Source organism: Aphelocoma coerulescens, chromosome 7 (genome assembly GCF_041296385.1).
Source record: "Aphelocoma coerulescens isolate FSJ_1873_10779 chromosome 7, UR_Acoe_1.0, whole genome shotgun sequence".
Classification (NCBI taxonomy): Eukaryota; Metazoa; Chordata; class Aves; order Passeriformes; family Corvidae; genus Aphelocoma; species Aphelocoma coerulescens.
The window spans coordinates 1,148,907-1,170,061 of NC_091021.1; the positions used below are offsets into that span (position 1 = coordinate 1,148,907).

General features: G+C 47.4%; 2 protein-coding genes and 2 pseudogenes across 7 annotated transcripts in view; all 4 read left to right on the forward strand.

Annotated features, from left to right (window-relative positions):
• The window catches only part of LOC138113452 (UDP-glucuronosyltransferase 1A1-like), a 35,304-nt gene that overhangs the window by 3,230 nt on the left and 10,919 nt on the right, over positions 1 to 21,155 (forward strand). The window contains exon 1 of one of the 6 annotated variants that reach the window (XM_069021665.1): positions 2,946 to 3,846. The exons of 1 other annotated variant lie outside the window; for it this stretch is intronic. In XM_069021665.1, coding sequence (XP_068877766.1) covers positions 2,989 to 3,846 — 858 coding nt within the window. In that variant the 5' untranslated portion in view covers positions 2,946 to 2,988. Of the gene's footprint in view, positions 1 to 2,945; positions 3,847 to 13,957; positions 14,898 to 16,205; positions 17,126 to 17,922; positions 18,828 to 21,155 lie in introns of those variants that run through there. 4 more of the 6 variants (XM_069021668.1, XM_069021664.1, XM_069021671.1 and 1 more) reach the window with 4 other exon arrangements.
• Positions 3,870 to 7,207, forward strand: LOC138113453 (UDP-glucuronosyltransferase 1A1 pseudogene; annotated as a pseudogene).
• On the forward strand, positions 9,139 to 10,853 carry LOC138113455 (UDP-glucuronosyltransferase 1A1 pseudogene; annotated as a pseudogene).
• Positions 11,857 to 12,861, forward strand: LOC138113456 (UDP-glucuronosyltransferase 1A1-like). The gene has a single exon (XM_069021674.1). The coding sequence runs from the start codon at positions 11,917 to 11,919 to the stop codon at positions 12,844 to 12,846; it is 930 nt and encodes a 309-aa protein (XP_068877775.1). The 5' UTR covers positions 11,857 to 11,916; the 3' UTR covers positions 12,847 to 12,861.

The window sequence follows — 21,155 nt, forward strand, 5'->3', positions numbered from 1 at the left end:
CCTGTTTTAAAACCCTCCAGCCAGAGCCAGCAGCACCTGGGAAGCTCTGATAAGGAGACATTTCTACCTGGTCCTTCCAAAGATGCAATTAAACTGAATCAGCCTGAAAGTGCTGCTCTAGCCAAGCAGCTCATCCCACTGTCGCCTCCAGTTTCCTCTCGTTCCCTGAATCTCCCATGTTTTACAGAAGAGATGTTGAAGGAAGCTGTAAAACACAGTTCATTCAACAAAAATCCCCTCCTATCAGAGGGAGCTGCTGCCTCAGTTTCCCTTTCTGCAAGAACTGTCTTCTGGTTGAATTAGAACACCTTCTCCAAAGTGTGTACAATATTTGAGAGAGCTCTGTGCACAAAAACCTAGAAAGGCTGTCAGAGTATCAGATTTACAAATATCAAATAAATTGGTATTTTCCCTACAGAAGTCAGGGCTAGGAAATGTTCCAATGAAAGTTACCCGAGCAGCCTTCAGTGTCACCCTTCCGTGAGGATGCAGCCATTAATTTCAGGATCACATCCTCTCTTTTTGGAAGAGGAAACAGCTTTTTGGCCTAGGAAACAGCTGCCCTGGAAATGATCTGTGTTCTGTGATTTGCTTATTGCTCTCACAAAAATTTCGATTCCTTTCCGACTCCTAGAATTGCTTTTACGGTTTGCTTTTCCCCTGAAGTTAGTGCATCTCCACACTGCAAAAAACCTGAGGGGGGATCAGGCAGGTTCCCGTCAGCAGCCACCAACCTGCATTTGCCACACACTGCTTAGCACCAAGAAAAGGGTCTGGGTTCAATTACACGAGGATTCCTCCATGGATGAGCCTGGAGAGGCTGCTCCATCCCTCCCTGCCAGCTCCAAGAGGCTCCCTAGAATAACCCTCACAAGCTTTATCACTTCTGAGAGGAAAGCAAACCTGCAGTCCCGGCCCACCCAAGCCTTGGTGTCCTTTAGTATCCAGTGGGGAAAGCTTTCCTCCATGCAGACACCTGGCCTTCACCTTCAGAGTCCTCAGTTCCTCACCTCCTTGTTTACACATAAACCGGGAGCTCTTAATGAGCTCCACACCCTTCCGAGCTGAGAGGGGTCCAGGTGTCCTTTGCTACTCATAATGAAAAACAAACACGTATAAACTTACCTGTTGCCTTGAAAAATGAGCCTGGCTGTTAATTTTCTCAATAATAATTACCCAGCTTAGATCTGCCCTCGGGTATAAGAACTTCCTCCTTTCTTTGTCTGTCCTCCCTTTATCTCTAATTTCTCCTGCCCTTTCTTTTGCTGCCTCACTTTTCCCACGGTTTTTGCTCTGATGGTCTGGTGCAAAAAGTAGGGAATCTGTGGAGTCCATAAGAAAGTGTGGCCATCCTATCACGAGACTGTTTCTGTTATAGTCAAGAGGAATGAACTTGTTTCGGCTGTTTTCAGCCAACTGGTTTTGCTACCGAAAATCAGATTGAGTCCAGAGTAAAAAATGCACCAAGCAGCAGCTTCCAAGTTCATTTGGTCAGCTCTTGTCACAGCAGTTGCAATAAACCCTTTGCATCCAGATTTCCTGCATTTATTGAGAAATTTTTGTAAATCTCTTCAGTCTCCTGCTTTCATTCTGTGCCCTCTCCCACCTCTCCTGTGTTGGGCCTCTCCAGAAATTGGTTTTCCCTGTCCAGTATGACAGAGAAGCTACTCAGGGCAGTCCCAGCACCCTCTGGGTGTCATGAGAAAAATCCCTTTGCCTAAGGCTGTAAGGATTTGTTTCTCCAGACTGAGGATGCTGGGAATTCCACCACCACTTACAAAAAGAACAGGAAAAACTTTGTGCTGATGATAGTTTTTCATCACAAGGACTTCTTCCTTGATACCCCCCAAAAGACTTTGCTCTGGCATTGCTTTTACTCGCTCAAAGACAAAATATTCCTGCAGCAAAGCCCTGAGGGCCTCGGTTCACTGCAGGGTTCCAGGGAATTGCAGCGAATGGCAGCAAACAAGGGGTCACACCACCCTAATCAAACCCAAGCAGGGCTGTTAGCACCTAATTTTATTCTTAACTCCTCAGCAATCAGTTTCTCCCTCAGGAAATGTGAACTTTAGGGACTGTTTGTGCCTCCTTGTGAGTGGATTCAAAACCACAGGTCCAACAGACTTGCTGGCTAATTTAATCTGGAAAGGATCTCTCCTCATCTAAGTTGGGCTGCTCAGAAGGGAATGTGGGAGAGGGAAGGAGCTCATGGCTGAAGAGGTCCCGGAGGATGTGGTTGTTTGCTTCACCTGTGTCTTCGAGAGGAGGAGAGCTCAGCAGCCTGGTTTGCTTGTGGGGGATTTCCGTGTGTGTGCTATCAGTGGGATTAGTATAAAGTATCACACCTCCTCCTAGATTTTGTCTTGCTCACAATACATGAAAAGGGTTTTCAAAAGACCAAGACTACTTCTTTTGTGTCCCTGTGCCAGCCTCCTTTCCCTTTGTTCGCCCTGAATCCATCAATTGGTTCATTGTTTTGGTGTGGTACCAGGAGGAAGAAAGCCAATCAGGAATGTTCTCCTCAGATTTGGGATTGCGTGGTGCATCCTGGTGGCTGTGACATATTCGTAAGAGGTGCAGGTTTGGCTGCTTCCAGTGGGTGGGAGTTTAACATCAGCCTCGTGTCCTCAGGAATGGAGTTGCAGCCATTCTGCTGGGTGTGTTTTTATTATTTTCTCGCCCACTATTTACCAGATCAATGGTTTTAACCACAATTGTTTTTACAACATGACACTCCTGCTCTTAGTGTCATGTACTAACAGACTTCCAAGCTTACACACTAACAGAAAGTACAAATGTTTTACAAAGGACGTGGCTTCCTTTCCCTTCCACAAACATCTGCAATGTCACAGGCTAACCACAACTGTACTGGGAAGTTAAATATTAATTTCTGTAGCAAATAAATTCCCTGCTTAGTTGCATGGACTGTCATATAAAGGACTGTGTGGATCTGTCCGGAGCAGAGCTCTCTGATTCACTGCCACCGAAATGGCTCTTTGTTACCGTGGTACATGGATATTTCTCCTCCTGACATCGTCTTTAATCCTGGCTGAAGGTGGAAAGATCCTGGTGGTACCTCAGGATGGGAGTCACTGGCTCAGCATGCGCCCAGTAGTGGAGAAACTGCAGCAAAAGGGGCACGAAGTTGTTGTGCTTGTACCCTCAACCAGTCTGTACATGAAGTCAAAGGAGCCTCAGAACTACACAGTGAAAGTGTATCCAATACCTTACACAGACGAGTACTTGGATGAAGTGCTCAAGACCTATGTTAATGCTCATTTTATTGAGCAATCTGTTCTGAATGTTGTTCTCACCTCGTATCAAAGCACGATAGAAATCTCCTCGATCTTTTTCACCAACTGTAAGAGCCTTCTGCAGAACGAGGAGCTGATGCAGTACTTGAAAGAGAGCAAATTTGACGTGATTTTCACGGATCCCATCCTGATGTGTGGGCCCCTGGTGGCTGAGTATCTTTCCATTCCTTCAGTCTACTTCCTGCGGGGCTTTCCCTGTGGGATGGATTCTGTTGCTACGCAGTGTCCAAGCCCTCCTTCCTATGTCCCCAGATTATTCCTGGATAATTCAGACAGCATGACGTTTTCCCAAAGGGTGAAGAACATGCTGGTCCATCTGCTGGAGCTCTTTTACTGTAAGCCTATCTATGATAACTTTGAAGAACTTGCATATGAGGTTTTCAAAAAGAAAGTGACAGCGACAGAACTCCTGAGCCGTGGATCTTTCTGGCTGATGAGATACGATTTTGTGTTTGAGTTCCCGAGACCAGTGATGCCAAACATGGCATTTATCGGAGGCATTAACTGTGCTCAGAAGAAAAAACTGTCTCAGGTACAAACTTTAATTCCGTTTTTATACTGAAAAGGCAAAGATGTAAATGTATCATAGAATGGCAGAACGGTTTGGGTTGGAAGGGACCTTCAGGATTATCTCGTTCTAACCCCCTGCCATCCTGGGCAGGGGATGTCACTCACATCCTTACATCAAATCCTGACTGACAACAGCTTAGTGCTTAAAGAGAGAAATCCTGCATGATGCAGAAATGTTATTTCCTAGTATCCAGCATCCAGATTATATCACATCCTGGCAAACCTAAAGCCTTTTCAGGCTTAATTAGGACAATTTAGGTGATGTGTAGCTTTTATGGAAATGATAAGATCCTTTGTTGAACCGAAGAATTTTGGCGTCCTCCTTTCCCAGCTGCCTCATGGACTGTCTGTCCATACTTCCATATATCCCTTCTCCTTTCATCCACAGTGGAGGTTATAGGACTGAAGACTTTACCCATTTCCTATCACAGCCATCAACCAGATCGATTCCTTTCCATCTGCCTTTTTCGTCAAGGTGTCAATATCTAATCCCAAAAAGAAACTATCTTCAGTTCCATCCTCCCCTACTTTTGTAGGCTATTGAATTAGGTTTTAAGCTTTTCTGGGTATGGATATCTTCTCTAAATTTCTCTTGGGGCTTTTGTGTACCAACATTCCAGTGTTCATTTGGCAGCTTTGTCTGAGGTCATGGCCGATCTTCTGTGCATCTCCTTCCTCTGAGCTGCTTGAAAATTCCCATTAAGTTAATCCATGTTGGGATCAGTGTGGGTGATGGAGCTGCTGTTCCTTTTGGAGGGCAGCTTCTCAGCAAAGTCCAAGGTTTCCCACTAGGCTTGGGAAGGAACATGCAGAAACTGCATGGGAAAGAAAGCTCCAGCAAGAATGAAGAGCCTGGAATACCCTGGAGAAGGAAATTGTTTCCCATATTGACCTGCTTATAAACTTTTATGAGCAGTAATGACCAGCATTAAACCCCCAGCAATTTATAACCAAGAAGGATCTGGACACACAGGGTTGGGATCATGAACTGACCCCAGCACTGGTCATGAACTGACCCTTCATTGGCCATGAACGACTCATGACTTTGTGGAAGGTGGTGTTGGTTTTTGTTATCTGGGGTACAAGGGTGAACTGCTCTTTTGCAACTTCATTTTATACTTGATAGGATAAGGGGTTAGGTGAAAGGTATATAGAGAGATGAGGAAAGATTTTCTGTTGGCTGCTTATCTTTGAAAAAATGCACGTTTGCATAAAGAAAAACTGATTTCTCTCAAGGGTGCCAGCTGGTTTTGGCTACTGAAAAAAACCCCAAACAAAACCAAAATCCAGGTATTGCAACACTGATTTCTCTTATCTTTACTATAAGTTATGCTTCACTGTACAACTTTCATCAGTTTCATTAGAAAAGAAAATGCCTTCAAAAATGCTAAATTACCTCAGTCTGTGACAACTCTGTCAGCCTTCAGTGGCACTGATGGAAAAGGGTCATTTCAGGGCTCTCTTTATAGGCCCAATCCTCCCATGTGTGGTCAGCAGTGTTTCTGCCCACCCACTCCGTGGGTGCATTTTTTTCCATGGATTTTCCCTGCATTTTGTCATCAGACCTTGGGGGTGATGGGCTGGTGGTGATGCCTTGAGAGAAACAGAGACTAGACAGGAGTAAGGGAATAAAAGAGGTATTTATTGGAAAGGCCTTCAAAGGTACCCCTGGGGGCCAGAGGCTACTGCCAAGAGGGACCCCAAGATGGACCCCAGGTCACGAGCTTTTCACACTTTTTAAGTTTGGTTCATTTGCATAGCAGGGTTAATTCTCCAATTAAAGCTTCAGTTAATGATGTAATTTTCCCTCCGCTGGCCCCCCTTTAGAAGATTTTGATTTATGCTTTTTGGGCCTAGGACAGTCTGGGTGTCCTTGGAGAGCAGGCCTGGAGAGGCTTTGTTATGTCTGCCTGGCATGAGAGAGCAGAAGTGAACAGGCTACAGGAAACTTCAGTGTCACACACCAGGCAGTACAGGATTTGAAAAATAGAAAAGTTAAAACCTAAGGCATCAGTGGCAAGAAGTGCCCCAAACCTTCTTCCCTTCCTGCTGAGGGAAGAAGGTGGCATTGACCCAATAACCTTAGCCTGGCGTGTGTGAAGGTGACACACCTTTCCTGGCTCACGCAAAGCCACCTTTGAAGTCCAGACCTGCTCTGAACCTTTCATAATCATTTATTACTTACCGCGACCTTGTTGCGTGCAAAGGTGTGCGGACCTGAAATGGGAGGTGAGTCAAAAGGGCAGAGGTGGAGGACGGCTACAAAAGCTGGCAAAGCACCCCGGCCTCTCCCGTGCCAAGGTTCCTCTCTGCACAGCCCACACCATGCTGGTGGCACTGCTTCTCCCCTTCCTGTGCCTCCTGAGCCCGGCCAGCACCAGGAAGCTGCTGGTGATCCCCATGGAGGGCAGCCACTGGCTCAGCATGAGGAAAGTGCTGGTCGAGCTGAGCAAGAGAGGGCATGAAATCGTGGTTGTCGCACCGGACAGCACGCTCCTGATTGATTCCTCGGATTTCTACAAGACAAAAACCTACCCTGTGCCGTTCAAGAAGGAGGATATGGAAGAACACATACATTCCACTGCTGCAAGATGTTTCAGCCAAGAGCCTTTCCTGGTGAGATTCTGGAAGGTTTTGGGAGATTACCGGAAGAGCGGGGCCATGTTTCAAGCTTCCTGCAAGTCCTTGCTGTACAACCAGGAGCTGATGAAGTACATTGGGGACAGTCACTTCGATGTCATATTCACAGATCCTGTGTCACCTTGTGGGCAGATCATTGCCCTGCACTTCTCCATCCCCAGTGTTTTCTTCCTGCGGATGGTTCCGTGTGCCATAGACGTTCATGCTGCTCAGAGCCCGGACCCGCCATCCTACATCCCACGCATGTTCTCGGTCTACACAGACCACATGACGTTCTCCGAGAGGGTGAAGAACTTCCTGATTGCCCTTTCCGAGTCTTTCAGCTGCAGTATTGCCTATGCTCCGTTCGAAGAGCTGGCCTCGGAGTTCCTCCAAAAGCCGGTGACAATGATGGAGCTTTTAAGTCATGGATCCGTCTGGCTGAAGAGAATCGACTTTGTCTTTGAGTATCCCATGCCTGTCATGCCCAACATGGTTTTCATTGGAGGCATCCACTGTGGACAGAAGAAGCCCTTATCTCAGGTCAGTGGCTGGCTGGGAAGGGTTGTGGCAGTCACACACCTGCATGATCCAATGAGGTATTTGATAGGGATGTATCTCATCTCTCTCTTGGAGAGAGACTATTTACAAGAGCCTGGAGTGATGGGACAAGGGGAATAGATTCCCACTGCCAGAGGACAGGATTGAATGGGATATTGGGAAAAAATTCTTCCCTGTAAGGGCAGCGAGGCCCTGGCACAGGGTGCCCAGAGCAGCTGTGGCTGCCCCTGGATCCCTGGCAGTGTCCAAGGCCAGGTTGGACATTGGGGCTTGGAGCAGCCTGGGATAGTGGAAGGTGTCCCTGCCCACGGCAGGGGGTGGAATGGGATGGTTTTTAAGGTCTCTTCCAACCCAAACCATTCCAAGAGTCTACCTAAGGATATAATTTAGCTTAAGACTTTCTGTACAGCCAATCCACATAAAAACCAGGCCAGCAGCACAAGATGTCATTCCACCTCCTTTCTTTGGGTTTGCTCAACATGAGGATTTTGTTTGGTGAGGCCATCATGTGCTGTGTTGTGTTTAATTCCCGCTGAAATCAGGCACACAAATCCTCAGGCAAGAAAAAAGGGCTGGTGAGTTATAACAGCTCTTCCAATAATTCTTTGCCTCACGTAAAAGGCAGGAGAATATTTCTTCAAGACCATTACCTGCTTATCTAGTCAGAAAAGTAACTCACTGGTTGAGCATCACGTTCTCTTTTATGCACCAGCAGCTTTGGAGTCAAAGGCTCATATTTTGTGTGAAGGTTTTGGTCTAACAGCTTCCATGACAAACAGCTGAAGTCTCAGCTGCAATTTTAAGAGGCGTCCAGTTTGGATGGGGAAACGTTGATGGGTGGTTGCTGGGGAATCTGTGGTATGAAAAGCCCCTGAGTAGCTCAGTGGTGCTCAGGATGTACATTAGCTGCCTGCGATGAGTGTTTGTGCTTGCTTGTGCTGTCAGTAGAAATCTCACGTGAAGCCAGGGATTAGGTGGAAGAGGAGATAAAGGAGTAAGGAACTCTCCTCAGCAATGATGGATCTGTAGTTAGTGTCATCCTGCTGTCTCAGCAATAAATCACTTGGTTTCCTAAAAAGGATGAAGTTTTATCTTTGTGAACATTACTTGAAAATCAACAAACTCTCCTCTCATCTTCCCTCGAACATTTTTCCCTTGCCAGCCTTCCCAGAGCCCTCGGGAATGGATTCCTCCTGCTATCACCACTCTTCTCTTACTCTTCCCTCAAATTCTTAGGCTTTTGTGAACATGAATGAGCGAAGCTTCACAAGAAAAGAGATTTGCTTTCTCCACCCTCCCCAGAGCCAACCTGCCCCACCCTCGGGCTTTGCTTCACTCCTGCACTTCCCTGATGCCAGCACTGAGTTGTTTGTTTCTGTTGCTCTGCTTTCTCACAGAAGTCTCTTTCAAGTTGTTCCCGAGCCCCGCTTATCAGGGCAGTGCTTTTCCCAGTCTGTTCTGGCCATCAGAGCTGCTTAACAGCTCCTCAGGGACAATGCCAGGCAGATCCTCTGGGAAAGCAGCAGGACGTCCTGCCTGTGGGCAAAGCCATGGAGCAGCTCCAGCTTGGAACCAAACTCTTCTCCGCAGGCAAGGCTCTATTTTTTTTTTTTTTTTTTTTTCCCCAGGGGGTAAAGATCATAGTCCAGCAGCAATATTTATTGCGGAAATACTGATTGTTCACTCCTGATTTCTTCCTTTTGCTCCTGGAAGGAGAAAATTCTGGAGAGAGAGAGGTCAGGGTGAGAACAAGGAGTGTTGTGCGTGACAGCATCAGCTCAGTGGTTTTCCTTCACTGATGCAAGCCCGTCTGCTCCTCCAGTGGATTCAGTTCATGCCTGGTGGTGTTCCTGGCTCCAGTGCTGAGCCGTGTGTAAATCCCAGAGCCTCCTCCTGAGGGTTTACACAGATACTGTGCTGTAGAGTGGCACAATTGTATAATTTTAAACATAAACTCGCCAAGCATTTCAGAGCAGTAAAATGCTTCTCAAAAAGAAGGAAAGAAAGCATTTTATACCTATTTTCAGCAAGCCTGGTTACTTTCAAGTGCCAGCATCATTCTTGGGGTTTTATTTTGGCAAAGCCAAAATTTTATTTTACTTTCAATCTAACATCAATCAGCACAGATTGAAGCGGAAGGGAGCCTCACATACTCAGCCCAGTTCTGCCCAACCCAAATTCACTTATCACTTCAATGGTTCATCAATGCCTTGAATGGTTACCAGTGAATGGTTCTGCTGGAGCAGCCGGGTCGTTAAGGGGGAATGTGGGAATCTGGCAGGGAGCTGTGGCTGTATTTAAAAGCTGCTAGGTCGGGGCGGATGCGCAGTTTGGATTCCTAGGAACATGGCTCCTGTGGGTAAATACAGCTCCTCAGCCTCCGTTCTGCTTTTCCTGTCCCTGTTGTGCTCGGCCGGCGGTGGGAAGCTGCTGGTGGTGCCCATGGATGAGAGTCACTGGCTCAGCCTGCGCTCGCTGCTGGTGGCCCTCAGCCAGAAAGGCCACCAAATTGTCACCGTGGCACCAGAAGTGAACTCAAGCGTGGAGGCATCCGAATATCACACCCTCAAAAGGTACCCAGTGCCCTTAGGTAGGGAAGAGATGAGAGCACGCGTGCACTCCCTCGGGAATGATCTGTTTGAGAGAAAACCTTTTTGTGAAAGAATTACTGCTCTCCTTGAGAAAGTCCCGCTCATCTCCAATCTCTACACCTCGTCCTGCGGCAGTTTGCTGCACAGCAGGGATCTGATGCAGCATCTCCAAAGCAGTGAATTCGACGCTGTTCTCACGGATCCTCTTGTACCATGCGGACAAATCCTGGCTCTGCAGCTCTCTGTCCCGTCTGTTTTCTCTCTGCAGGGATTTCCATGCAGTTCAGATTTGCAGGTTGCTCAGTGCCCAGACCTGCCTTCCTACGTCCCAAGAACGTTTACGGACAGCTCAGACCACATGACGTTTATCCAGCATGTGGAAAACTCAGTGCTCAAGTCCATAGATTCCTTTCTTTGCAGTTTTGCCTATTTGCCATTTGAACTTCTGGCCTCCAGTGTTCTTCACAAACGAGTAACACTGAAGGAGGTCTTATGCCATGGATCCATTTGGCTTGGAAGAATGGATTTTGTGTTTGAGTATCCCATGCCATTGATGCCCAGCATAGTTTTTACTGAAGGTCTAAACTGTGGAAAGAAAGAGCCATTATCTCAGGTCAGTGATTGCCGTGGTAAACTACAGGAATGTTTAATGCTTTGTGCGTCTGTAATTCTGCACATGAATTGGTTTTGCTTTCACAATTGATTTTTAAAAGCAAGGAATCTCTTTGCTTAATAGACCCACCCGTTCATAATTTAGAAATGAAGCACCATAATGTACCAAGTGGTAGATAATGCACTGGTTGCTCTGGCAGCAGCTGCATCTGCAACAGCTTTATGCTGCCTTCCCAAATGTTTCCCTACAAAGGGTGTGCCTAGAGCTGCAGTAGTTTGATAAATGTCCTTAAAAATATTCTGGTGTAGGCTATTGATCTCCATATTAAATGATTCTATTGTCAAAATTGCTTCTGTGCAATAATTTCCATTATTAGGGCTTGTCTGCAAATCCTGCCTGTTCATTAATGTTGTTTGCTTTCATGGCTCAGGGGCAAACTCTTCCCAGACTGATCTAAAATGGTATTTCTGAGTTGCTAATTCAGTTTTAGCAACAGCTGGCCAAAGCCATGCCCATGTCCTTCCTCCTTCCAGCCCCTACTTCATCCTTCCAAAATGAGGCCTTGCAGGGAAATGAACTTTGATAGCCAATTTTTCATTTTCCTCAGTGTCATGATATAAAACTGATGAAGAATCCAGACTGTTTCCCATGTGAAGCTTTAATATTTTTTCTAATCTTTTGTAAATAGAAAATTATATGGACTGGCAGGAGGGGAGGGGTTATCTTATACTGAAAATTCTTGTTTGGAAAATCTGTTAATTAGCTGTTTTGAGCAGACAATTTGTTGAAGGATCTCTCATTTCCTTAGAAGCTTTTAGGAGGGTCTGTTCCATGATCTTCCCAGGTACAAAGTTGAGGCTGACAGGTTGGTAGTTCCCAGGGGATTCCTTTCTGTCCTTTTTAAAGGTGGGTGCAATGTTTCCCTTTTCCCGGTTACCCAGGACTTCACCTGACTGCCAGGACTTCTCAAATATCATGGAGAGTGCCTTGCAATTCCATCAACCCATTCCCTCAGGACTCTGGGATGCATCTCATGGGGTCCCATGTGTTTGGGTCATCAGGTGCCCTTATGTTTGGGTTCCTCAAGTCGTCACCAACGTGATCTTCTCTTACAGTGGGGGAATTTTGCTCCCCCAGCCCCATCTTGCTGTCTATCTACTTGAGAGGTGTGGGAAGAGAGGTTGCCAGTGAAAATAGAGGCAAGAAAGTTTTTGAGTCCCTCTGCCTTCACCTTGTCCATTGTTACCAGTTTCCCAGTCTTACTTTTCAGGGGGGATACACTTCTTTTGACCTTCCTGTTCTGGCTGACAGACCCGTAGCAGCCCTTCTTGTTGTTTTCACCCCTTGCCATGTTCAGCTGCAGCTGCACCTTGGACTTCCTGACCTCCTCCCGATGTAACCAGGCAGTGTTCCTCCTAACCTGGTATTCCTCCAATACAAAGAGGAGGGTGTTTCCCAGGGCACATCCTGCCCTGATTTGTGTCTGAACTTTAAAAGATTTTCTGCCATCTTTGCCATGTCCATGATTATACATTTACCAAATGCAAATAAGTCTAAAGATCATCCATAAAAACCAGCGACCAGATCGCTTAAAATCACTAAGCTGGGAATCTTCCTCTGTGGTAGCACTTGCCCAATCCCTGCAGGAATGGCCCCGGGGCTCAGAGCTTCTCCAGGAGCTGTGGTTCTGCTCCTGTCCCTGCTGGGTCTGGCTGCTGCTGGGAAGCTCCTGGTGGTGCCAGTGGATGGGAGCCACTGGCTCAGCATGCGGGAAGTGGTGGAAATGATCCAGCAGAAGGGACACGAGGTGGTGGTGGTGGCACCTGAAGTCTCCTTGCACATCAAACCATCGGAGAACTTTGTGATGAAAAGGTACTCGGTCCCCTACACACAGGAAGACATGAAGCAAGAATTCCAGGCTTTTTTTCATTTTTCGTTTGAACAAGGATCTTTTCTGGAAAGATTTGTTAAAGCGTACAAAGGTATTAAAAGAATCACTAACTTTGGGGTCACCAGCTGTGGACATCTCCTGCAAAACAAAGAACTCATCAGGTACCTTGAGGAGAGCAAGTTTGATGCCCTCCTTACAGACCCTGTCGTACTCTGTGGGGCGATCCTGGCGCAGCATCTTTCACTTCCTTCTGTGTATTTCCTCCGAGGAATCCCGTGTGGTTTGGATTTTGAAGCCACTCAGTGTCCCAGACCCCCTTCCTATGTCCCCAGGGGATTTACACAACTTACAGACCACATGAGCTTTCTCCAGCGGGTGAAGAATCTGCTCCATGACATCCCAGATCTTTTTCTCTGTGATTTTGCCTTTGAACCCTACTCAAAACTGGCTTCGGAGTTCCTGCAGCGGGAGGTGACTGTGCAGGATCTCTTACGCCAGGCTTCAGTTTGGCTCCTGAGGTCAGAATTTGTCTTAGAGTATCCAAGGCCTTTGATGCCCAACATCATTCCAATTGGAGGAGTAAACTGTGCTCACAAGGAGCTGCCTCAGGTGGGTGTGTTTTTCATTTGTGCCTTGATTGGTTTCTGTGTTCAGGAGGGTGGAATTTTTGGATGCAATAGGAAGTGAGTTCCCATTTTAGATTAGTGGGGTGAATCCTCATGAAAGGAACAGTTTTTCTCCCACTTGCTTCCTGACTTTCCACCTCCTTTGTAGGCAGCTGTTCCTTCTGGCTTTAAAGGGCGCTCAGTTGAAGGGAATCACCAGGGTCAGCTGGTGAAAGTCTGTGGTAGGACGTTGATTCCACCAGCAGTGTGACCAGCTCCTGCCCGGAGCAGGACGGATTTGACACATTCAGCACAGCCTGACTGGCACTGAGGGTTTGGGTGCAGCCTTGGTGATGATGCCAAGCTTTGTGTCCCTCCCATGCTGGCAGGAGCCCTGTGCAGTGTTTGTCCTGGAGAGCCTCCTCTGCTGCTTCGGGTGTGAGCCCAGAGAGCTGTGTGAGTTCTTTTGTTGCCATGGTTTTCTCTTCACTCCTGTTCTTTAGGATCAGTGTGGTGTAGGCTGGATCATGAAGCCATGTGGCTATTCCACCAATCCCCAAGTGCAGAGGTGCCTGTGACATCTGACAGACATCCTCCTCTACACTCTGGCATTGGCCACCTGAGCTTTCCCACAACTCCAGCACTGCTGGACACCACTGGCGCTTCGTCAGTGACAAAAACAAAGCCAGAATTAGGCCCTGAATTGTTGTGTGGAAAGTCCCCCTCAAAGAGTGCTCATAAACCTCTGCTCAGAAACCTGGCACCATCCTCCAATCTCTTCTGTCTTCCCAGTCTAGAAACCATCCTAAAGAGCTGTCCCACAGCTGCCGTGGGGTCTGGGTCTCCTGGACTTGAGTTTTCCAAGGGACAGGGAGAGGGGACAGGCCTTGCCTGGGGTGATGGAGAAGTCTCTGCTGGGCTGAATGGTGATGTCCATGTGTCATCTCCTGCATGTGACACGTGCAGAAGGTCCAGCCAGGGGGAAGGAATCTGAAGTGCAGTCCCAGAGCTACCTCTGCCTCCTTTTTAGGGCACTCTGGACTGACCCTCTGATAGAGAGATATGGGAGTTACCTGGTGATTCTGTGGACTTGGCAGGAGTTCCATGCTTGTTCTGCAGCCTTTTATCATATCAGGGATTACACATTAACCACCCAGCACATTAAATAAGGATCCACAGCTGGGCTGTGGCACAGATTGCTTGAAAGTGCCGAGTGGGCAGAGGAGCTTTGGTCCTGCTGGGGTTTCCTTGCTTGGAGACACTCACCTGATCCCTGCAGGAATGGCCCCGAGGCTCAGAGCTTCTCCAGGAGCTGTGGTTCTGCTCCTGTCCCTGCTGGGTCTGGCTGCTGCTGGGAAGCTCCTGGTGGTGCCAGTGGATGGGAGCCACTGGCTCAGCATGCAGGAAGTGCTGGACCTCCTGAGGCAGAAAGGACACGAGGTGGTGGTGGTGGCACCTGAAGTCTCCTTGCACATCAAGCCATCGAAGAACTTTGTGATGAAAATGTACTCGGTCCCCTACACACAGGAAGAGATGGAGAAGGATTTCAAGGTGTTTTTACAGACTTCATTTGAAGAAGGATCTTTTCTGGAAAGATTTCTTAAAGTGTATGAAGGTATGAAAAGGCTCAGTAATATGGCAGCTGCCAGCTGTGAACATCTCCTACAAAACAAGGAGCTCATGAGGTTCCTTGAGGAGAGCAAGTTTGATGCCCTCCTTACAGACCCTGTAATACCTTGTGGGTTGATCCTGGCAGAGCATCTTTCACTTCCTTCCGTGTATTTCCTCCGAGGAGTCCCGTGTGGTTTGGATTTTGAAGCCACTCAGTGTCCCAATCCGCCGTCCTATGTGCCCAGGGCATTTTCACAACTTACAGACCGCATGAGCTTTCTCCAGCGGGTGAAGAATCTGCTCTTTGACACCCTAAACATTTTTCTCTGTGATTTTGCCGTTGAGCCCTACTCAAAACTGGCTTCGGAGTTCCTGCAGCGGGAGGTGACTATGCTGGATCTCTTACGGAAGGGCTCTGTTTGGCTCCTGAGGTTGGAATTTGTGTTAGACTATCCTAGACCCTTGATGCCCAACATCATTCCAATTGGAGGAGTAAACTGTGCTCACAAGGAGCTGCCTCAGGTGGGTCTGTTTTTAATATGTGCCTTGATTGGTTTCTGTGTTCAGGAGGCTCGAATTTATCTTGCAATAGGAATGGGGTTCCTGTTTGGGTGCATGAGGTGAATCCTCATGAAAGGAACTGTTGTTCACTCTCTTTCTTCCTGACTTTCCCCTTCCTGTGTAGGCAGCTGTTCCTTCTGGCTTTTAAAGGGTGTTCAGTTGAAGGGAAACACCAGGGTCTTCTGGTAGGGTCTGTGATGGGACATTGATTCCACCAGGAAAAGGGATCCTCTGAATTTGTGGACAGTAGGACAAAGTTTTGGATTGATGTAATGAGCAGTTCCAATGGGAAGTCCCTGAAAAACATTTTGCTGGCCCCAAAGCCCAGCCCTGATGCCTGGAGCAGGTCTGGTATGGTACATCCAGCTCTGCTTGTGTGGCACTGAGGGTTTGGGTGCAGCCTTGGTGATGATGCCGAGCTTTGGGTCCCACTGATGCTGAAACAATCATTTGCACAGTTGCTCCTGGAGAGCCTCCTCTGCTGCTCCAGTGGTGATCCTGGAGAGCTGTGTGAGTTCTTTTGTTGCCATGGTTTTCTCTTCACTCGTGTTCCTTAGGATTGGTGTGCTGCAGGGTGGGATCACAAGGCTGCTGTGCCAATTCCACCAATCCCCGAGTGTGGAGGCAGCTGTGACATCTGACAGACATCCTCCTCTACACTCTGGCATTGGCCACCTGAGCTTTCCCACAACTCCAGCACTGCTGGACACCACTGGCGCTTCGTCAGTGACAAAAACAAAGCCAGAATTAGGCCCTGAATTGTTGTGTGGAAAGTCCCCCTCAAAGAGTGCTCATAAACCTCTGCTCAGAAACCTGGCACCATCCTCCAATCTCCTCTGTCTTCCCAGTCTAGAAACCATCCTAAAGAGCTGTCCCACAGCTGCCGTGGGGTCTGGGTCTCCTGGACTTGAGTTTTCCAAGGGACAGGGAGAGGGGACAGGCCTTGCCTGGGGTGATGGAGAAGTCTCTGCTGGGCTAAATGGTGATGTCCATGTGTCATCTCCTGCATGTGACATGTGCAGAAGGTCCAGCCAGGGGGAAGGAATCTGAAGTGCTGTCCCAGAGCCACCTCTGCCTCCTTTTTAGGGCACTCTGGACTGACCCTCTGATAGAGAGATATGGGAGTTACCTGGTGATTCTGTGGACTTGGCAGGAGTTCCATGCTTGTTCTGCGGCCTTTTATCATATCAGGGATTACACATTTACCACCCAGCACATTAAATAAGGATCCACAGCTGGGCTGTGGCACAGATTGCTTGAAAGTGCCGAGTGGGCAGAGGAGCTTTGGTCCTGCTGGGGTTTCCTTGCTTGGAGACACTCACCTGATCCCTGCAGGAATGGCCCCGGGGCTCAGAGCTTCTCCAGGAGCTGTGGTTCTGCTCCTGTCCCTGCTGGGTCTGGCTGCTGCTGGGAAGCTCCTGGTGGTGCCAGTGGATGGGAGCCCCTGGCTCAGCATGCGGGAAGTGGTGGAAATGATCCAGCAGAAGGGACACGAGGTGGTGGTGGTGGCACCTGAAGTCTCCTTGCACATCAAACCGTCAAAGAACTTAGTGATGAAAATGTACTCGGTCCCCTACACAAAAAAAGAGATGGAAAAAGATTTCAAGGTGTTTTTACAGACTTCATTTGAAGAAGGATCTTTTTTGGAAAGATTTCTTAAAGTGTATGAAGGTATGAAAAGGGTCAGTAATATGGTAGCTGCCAGCTGTGAACATCTCCTACAAAACAAGGAGCTCATGAGGTTCCTTGAGGAGAGCAAGTTCGATGCCCTCCTTACAGACCCTGTAATACCTTGTGGGTTGATCCTGGCAGAGCATCTTTCACTTCCTTCCGTGTATTTCCTCCGAGGAGTCCCGTGTGGTTTGGATTTTGAAGCCACTCAGTGTCCCAATCCGCCGTCCTATGTGCCCAGGGCACTTTCACAACTTACAGACCGCATGAGCTTTCTCCAGCGGGTGAAGAATCTGCTCTTTGACACCCTAAACATTTTTCTCTGTGATTTTGCCTTTGAACCCTACTCAAAACTGGCTTCGGAGTTCCTGCAGCGGGAGGTGACTGTGCTGGATCTCTTACGGAAGGGCTCTGTTTGGCTCCTGAGGTTGGAATTTGTGTTAGACTATCCTAGACCCTTGATGCCCAACATCATTCCAGTTGGAGGAGTAAACTGTGCTCACAAGGAGCTGCCTCAGGTGGGTCTGTTTTTAATAGGTGCCTTGATTGGTTTCTGTGTTCAGGAGGCTCGAATTTATCTTGCAATAGGAATGGGGTTCCTGTTTCAGGTGGGTTGAGTGAATGCTCATGAATTTTTCTCTCCCTTTCTATTTGCAGGCAGCTGTGCTGCACCTCTTCATCTCTAAATAGGGCTCTGTTTATGCTGCTTTCACTACACATATAAAGAGCCATTTTGTGTAAGTTTGCATAACTTGGTACTCTCTTAGTGAGTGAAGAACGAGTCTGTGGGGCTGTCAAAGCCTTGCAGTCAGGTGTAATCCCTAATTAGCAAATTGTTGTAGTCAGCTCTGGTGTTCACTGAGAAATGCACCTCAGGCTCGCCACTTCTTTGTTTGCCAGTGGCTGTTTCCGCTTCCTCACAGGAGTATTTCCAAAGCTGGAATCCTGAGGAATGTGGCAGGTTGGGGGCTCTCAGGCTGAGAAGCAGTGTCTCTGTTTGCAGGCAAGTCTAGGAAAATTTTGGCTTGGTGATGGCTGAGTGAGGACTAACAGCAAATTCCAGGAGTCTCAAGGGGCTAAGTTGGCTTGACAAGTCCTGCTCAAAGGTGACAGAAGTGCCAAAGGTTTTATTAGAGAAACACCAGGTGTATCTGGTGCATCCCCCACATTTATCAGCAGCCTGAACTCTGCTGCTTGTTCTGTAGCCTTTTATCATACCACTGATTACACATTCACCACACAGCAAATAAAGCAAGGATCAGAAGTTAATCGGTAGCAGAGATTCCTTAAAAGCGCGGAGCGGTCTCGGGTGCTCCAGTGCTGCCGCAGATTTCCTTGCTTGGAGGCACTCACCCGATCCCTGCAGGAATGGCCCCGGGGCTCAGAGCTTCTCCGCAAGCTGTGGTTCTGCTCCTGTCCCTGCTGGGTCTGGCTGCTGCTGGGAAGCTCCTGGTGGTGCCAGTGGATGGGAGCCACTGGCTCAGCATGCGGGAAGTGCTGGACATTCTCGGGCAGAAGGGACACGAGGTGGTGGTGGTGGCACCTGAAGTCTCCTTGCACATCAAGCCATCGAAGAACTTTGTGATGAAAACGTACCCAGTGCCTTTCACACAGGAAGAGTTGGACGAAGTTCCCCAAGGATTAATAAAGGAGGTATTTGAAGGAGGATCTTTTCTGGAAAGAGTTATTAGACTTTATCAGCAGGCAAAAAAAAACTCTGTTATGTTCCTGGCCATGTGCTCGCACTTACTCCACAACAAGGAGCTCATCAGATACCTTGAGGAGAGCAAGTTTGATGCTGTCTTCACAGATCCCTTTCTCCCCTGTGGGCAGATAGTGGCGGAGCACCTTTCCCTGCCATCCGTGTATTTCCTGCATCAAATTCCATGCGGTTTGGAATATCCGGCCACCCAGTGCCCCAACCCCCCTTCCTATATCCCCAGAATATTTACAGGCCTTACAGACCACATGACCTTCCTCCAGCGCGTGAAGAATCTGCTCTACGACATCCCAAACCTTTTCCTCTGCGATGTTGTCTTCCAACCTTACGCAGAACTGGCTTCGGAATTCCTCAAGCGGGAGGTGACCGTGCTGGATCTCCTCCGCCAGGGTTCCATTTGGCTCATGAAGCTGGACTTTGTCTTTCACTTCCCAAAACCCTTGATGCCCAACATGGTTTTGATTAGTGGAGTAAATTGTGCTTACAAGAAGCTGAATCAGGTGGGTCACGCTCTGTTTTTTCCTGTTGCTCTTGCAGGCTTTGAAATCCTCTGGGAAGCTGAAGCACAGATTTTGTTAGGAAGGTGGATTTCAAACTGCTCTTGCTTTGCACAGAGGGGCTGGTTCTGGTATCCGTGAAGGATTATCAGAGTCTAAAGGTGGAGAAAGTGTTGTATACGGAATTAGCTCTGGGAGACTCCCCATTGGTCCTGTGCCTCTGCTCCAAGCCAGTTTTGGATTGGAGTAGGCTGTCAGTGACACACTTTGATTTGAGGAGGTCTTCCTTTACCCTCTGGCTGATTTCCTCTACCATTCTTTTTTTTTTTTTTCTTTTTTCTTTTTTTTCCTTAAAGAATGATTCTCTGTGCTTTGAATTGTCATAGACTCATCACACATTGTCATCTGGAAGGTCATTAGAGGTCTCTCTGAGAACCTCCCGTCAGAACATGTCCAGGTCAGGTTGTTCCTTTCTCTGTCTTGTCAAATTTTAAGTATCTCCCATAGTGAACACACCTTATTATATCCAAAAATCCCTGCATTCAGTCCAAATTTTCCATGTTGCAGCTTGTGTTTGTTGTCTCTTGTCCTGCCACTGTCAATCTCATATTTTTGTTCAACTTTTCATCATCTCCTGCAGTCCAGCTGTAGTGCAGCCTGTCCTGTGGCACGGGATTATCCCACTTCAGAGGCAGAACTTTGCCTTTGCTGGCCTTCATGATGCTGCCATTGGCTCATTTTTCCAGCTTGTATATCCCAGGCTAGTGATGCTCCTGAGTTCAAGTTTCATCCAGCACTGAAAAACAAAGTGCAAGTTACTTTATTCTTCTAAAATGAATGCTGGATTCATGTCAGCCTTTTTTTAATGTGTTTTCAAATAGATTTTTGCAGAGTATCATCATAGATTCTACTTTTAATAATAACTATTCCTGTTGGGTTTTTCAGCTATTTGCTTTGCAAAGTGGTGAGATAAGGCTGATTTCTCAGAAAAAGCTCAATCTCACACAGTAAAAACAGAGCGTTTCTAAGAGGATTCAAACTTGGCACTCAGGCTGGAAAAGCAGAGATGGAATAAAGTGCAGCTAAACCTATGAAAAGAATTATGACAGAGGTCTATAAAATCTGGAAAATCAGAGCTAAAGGTGCAAGGGGAACTGATATTTTCTCCCAATATTTGTCCTGTGACTAGCACTGAAATGCAGCAAGCTTAGAGCAAACAAAGGGGAATATTTTTTCACACCATGCCCAAAAAAACCCCAAATCAGCCTCTCAAGAGCCGCAGATTTTCTTTTTTGTAGACAAACCCTTGGAATTCAGAAGGGATTTAGGGGGTCAATAAGAGGTACAGGCTGCCTGCCAGGATTTGTAGGCTTAGAGGAGAGATAATCATGGATTCCCTTAGCTCGGATATTTGCTGTACCGTTTCCAGCTTACAACTTTGGCACTCAGCTCTGTACTTTAGCTTGACTTTCTCCTGCAATCTCACCTTTGGAATGGGCTGGACTTGTGGACTTCAGTCTCTGCACTCGTAAACACATGCAAAGGGTGTTTGTGTGCTGCTCAAAATCCAGTGGCACAACTTTTATGAACTTCTGCTGAACTTTCCTGAACTTTGTTTTTTTAAAAAAACCTTTCTGAACTTGGCCTCGAGGGTTTGGCTTGAGGGGTTTTTTTTACCTCTTTAGTGTCGTTTTATAAGGTTTTGTCGTAGTGTCTCACACATGATACACGTTTGGCTGAAATGTTAGCAGAACTTAACTAGGTGGGAGTGATTATGTATCAAATAGGAGATTTGAGAGGCCTTTATGCAGGGTAAGAGTGTGTTTGCAACTCTGACTTTGCTACCTGAGCGTGTACTGCCACCTTACGGCTTGTTTAATGCTGCTTCACCTTCCCTCTCACTACCTGAGATCTTTTTACCACACGAATGTGGAAATGGAGTCCTGGCAGGTAAGAATCCCTTCCCTCCACCTCCTGTAGTTTTTGGTCTTTCAATGCTACCCCACTGCCAGCTACAGGCAGAGTTTTGCTTCACCAGCTGCAGAATGGGACTGCATCAAATCATGGAATTGTTAAGGTTGGAAAAGCCCTCTAAGATCAGCATCCAACCATTCCTCCAGCACTGCCAGGTCCACCACTAAACCGTGTCCCCAAGTGCCACATCCACACGGTTTTTGAACGCTTCCAGGGATGGTGACTCCAGCACTACCCTGGACAGCCCCTTCCAGTGCTTGACAACCTTTTCCATGAAGAAATTTTTCCTAATATCCAATCTAAACCTCCCCACTGATGTCTGAAATTCCTTCCTTTTTAGTGCATTTTCTGTAAACA

Bases quoted from the DNA above. Each gene is read 5' to 3' on its own strand.
- LOC138113456 (XM_069021674.1), top strand. From the start codon at position 11,917: ATGGCCCCGGGGCTCAGAGCTTCTCCAGGAGCTGTGGTTCTGCTCCTG.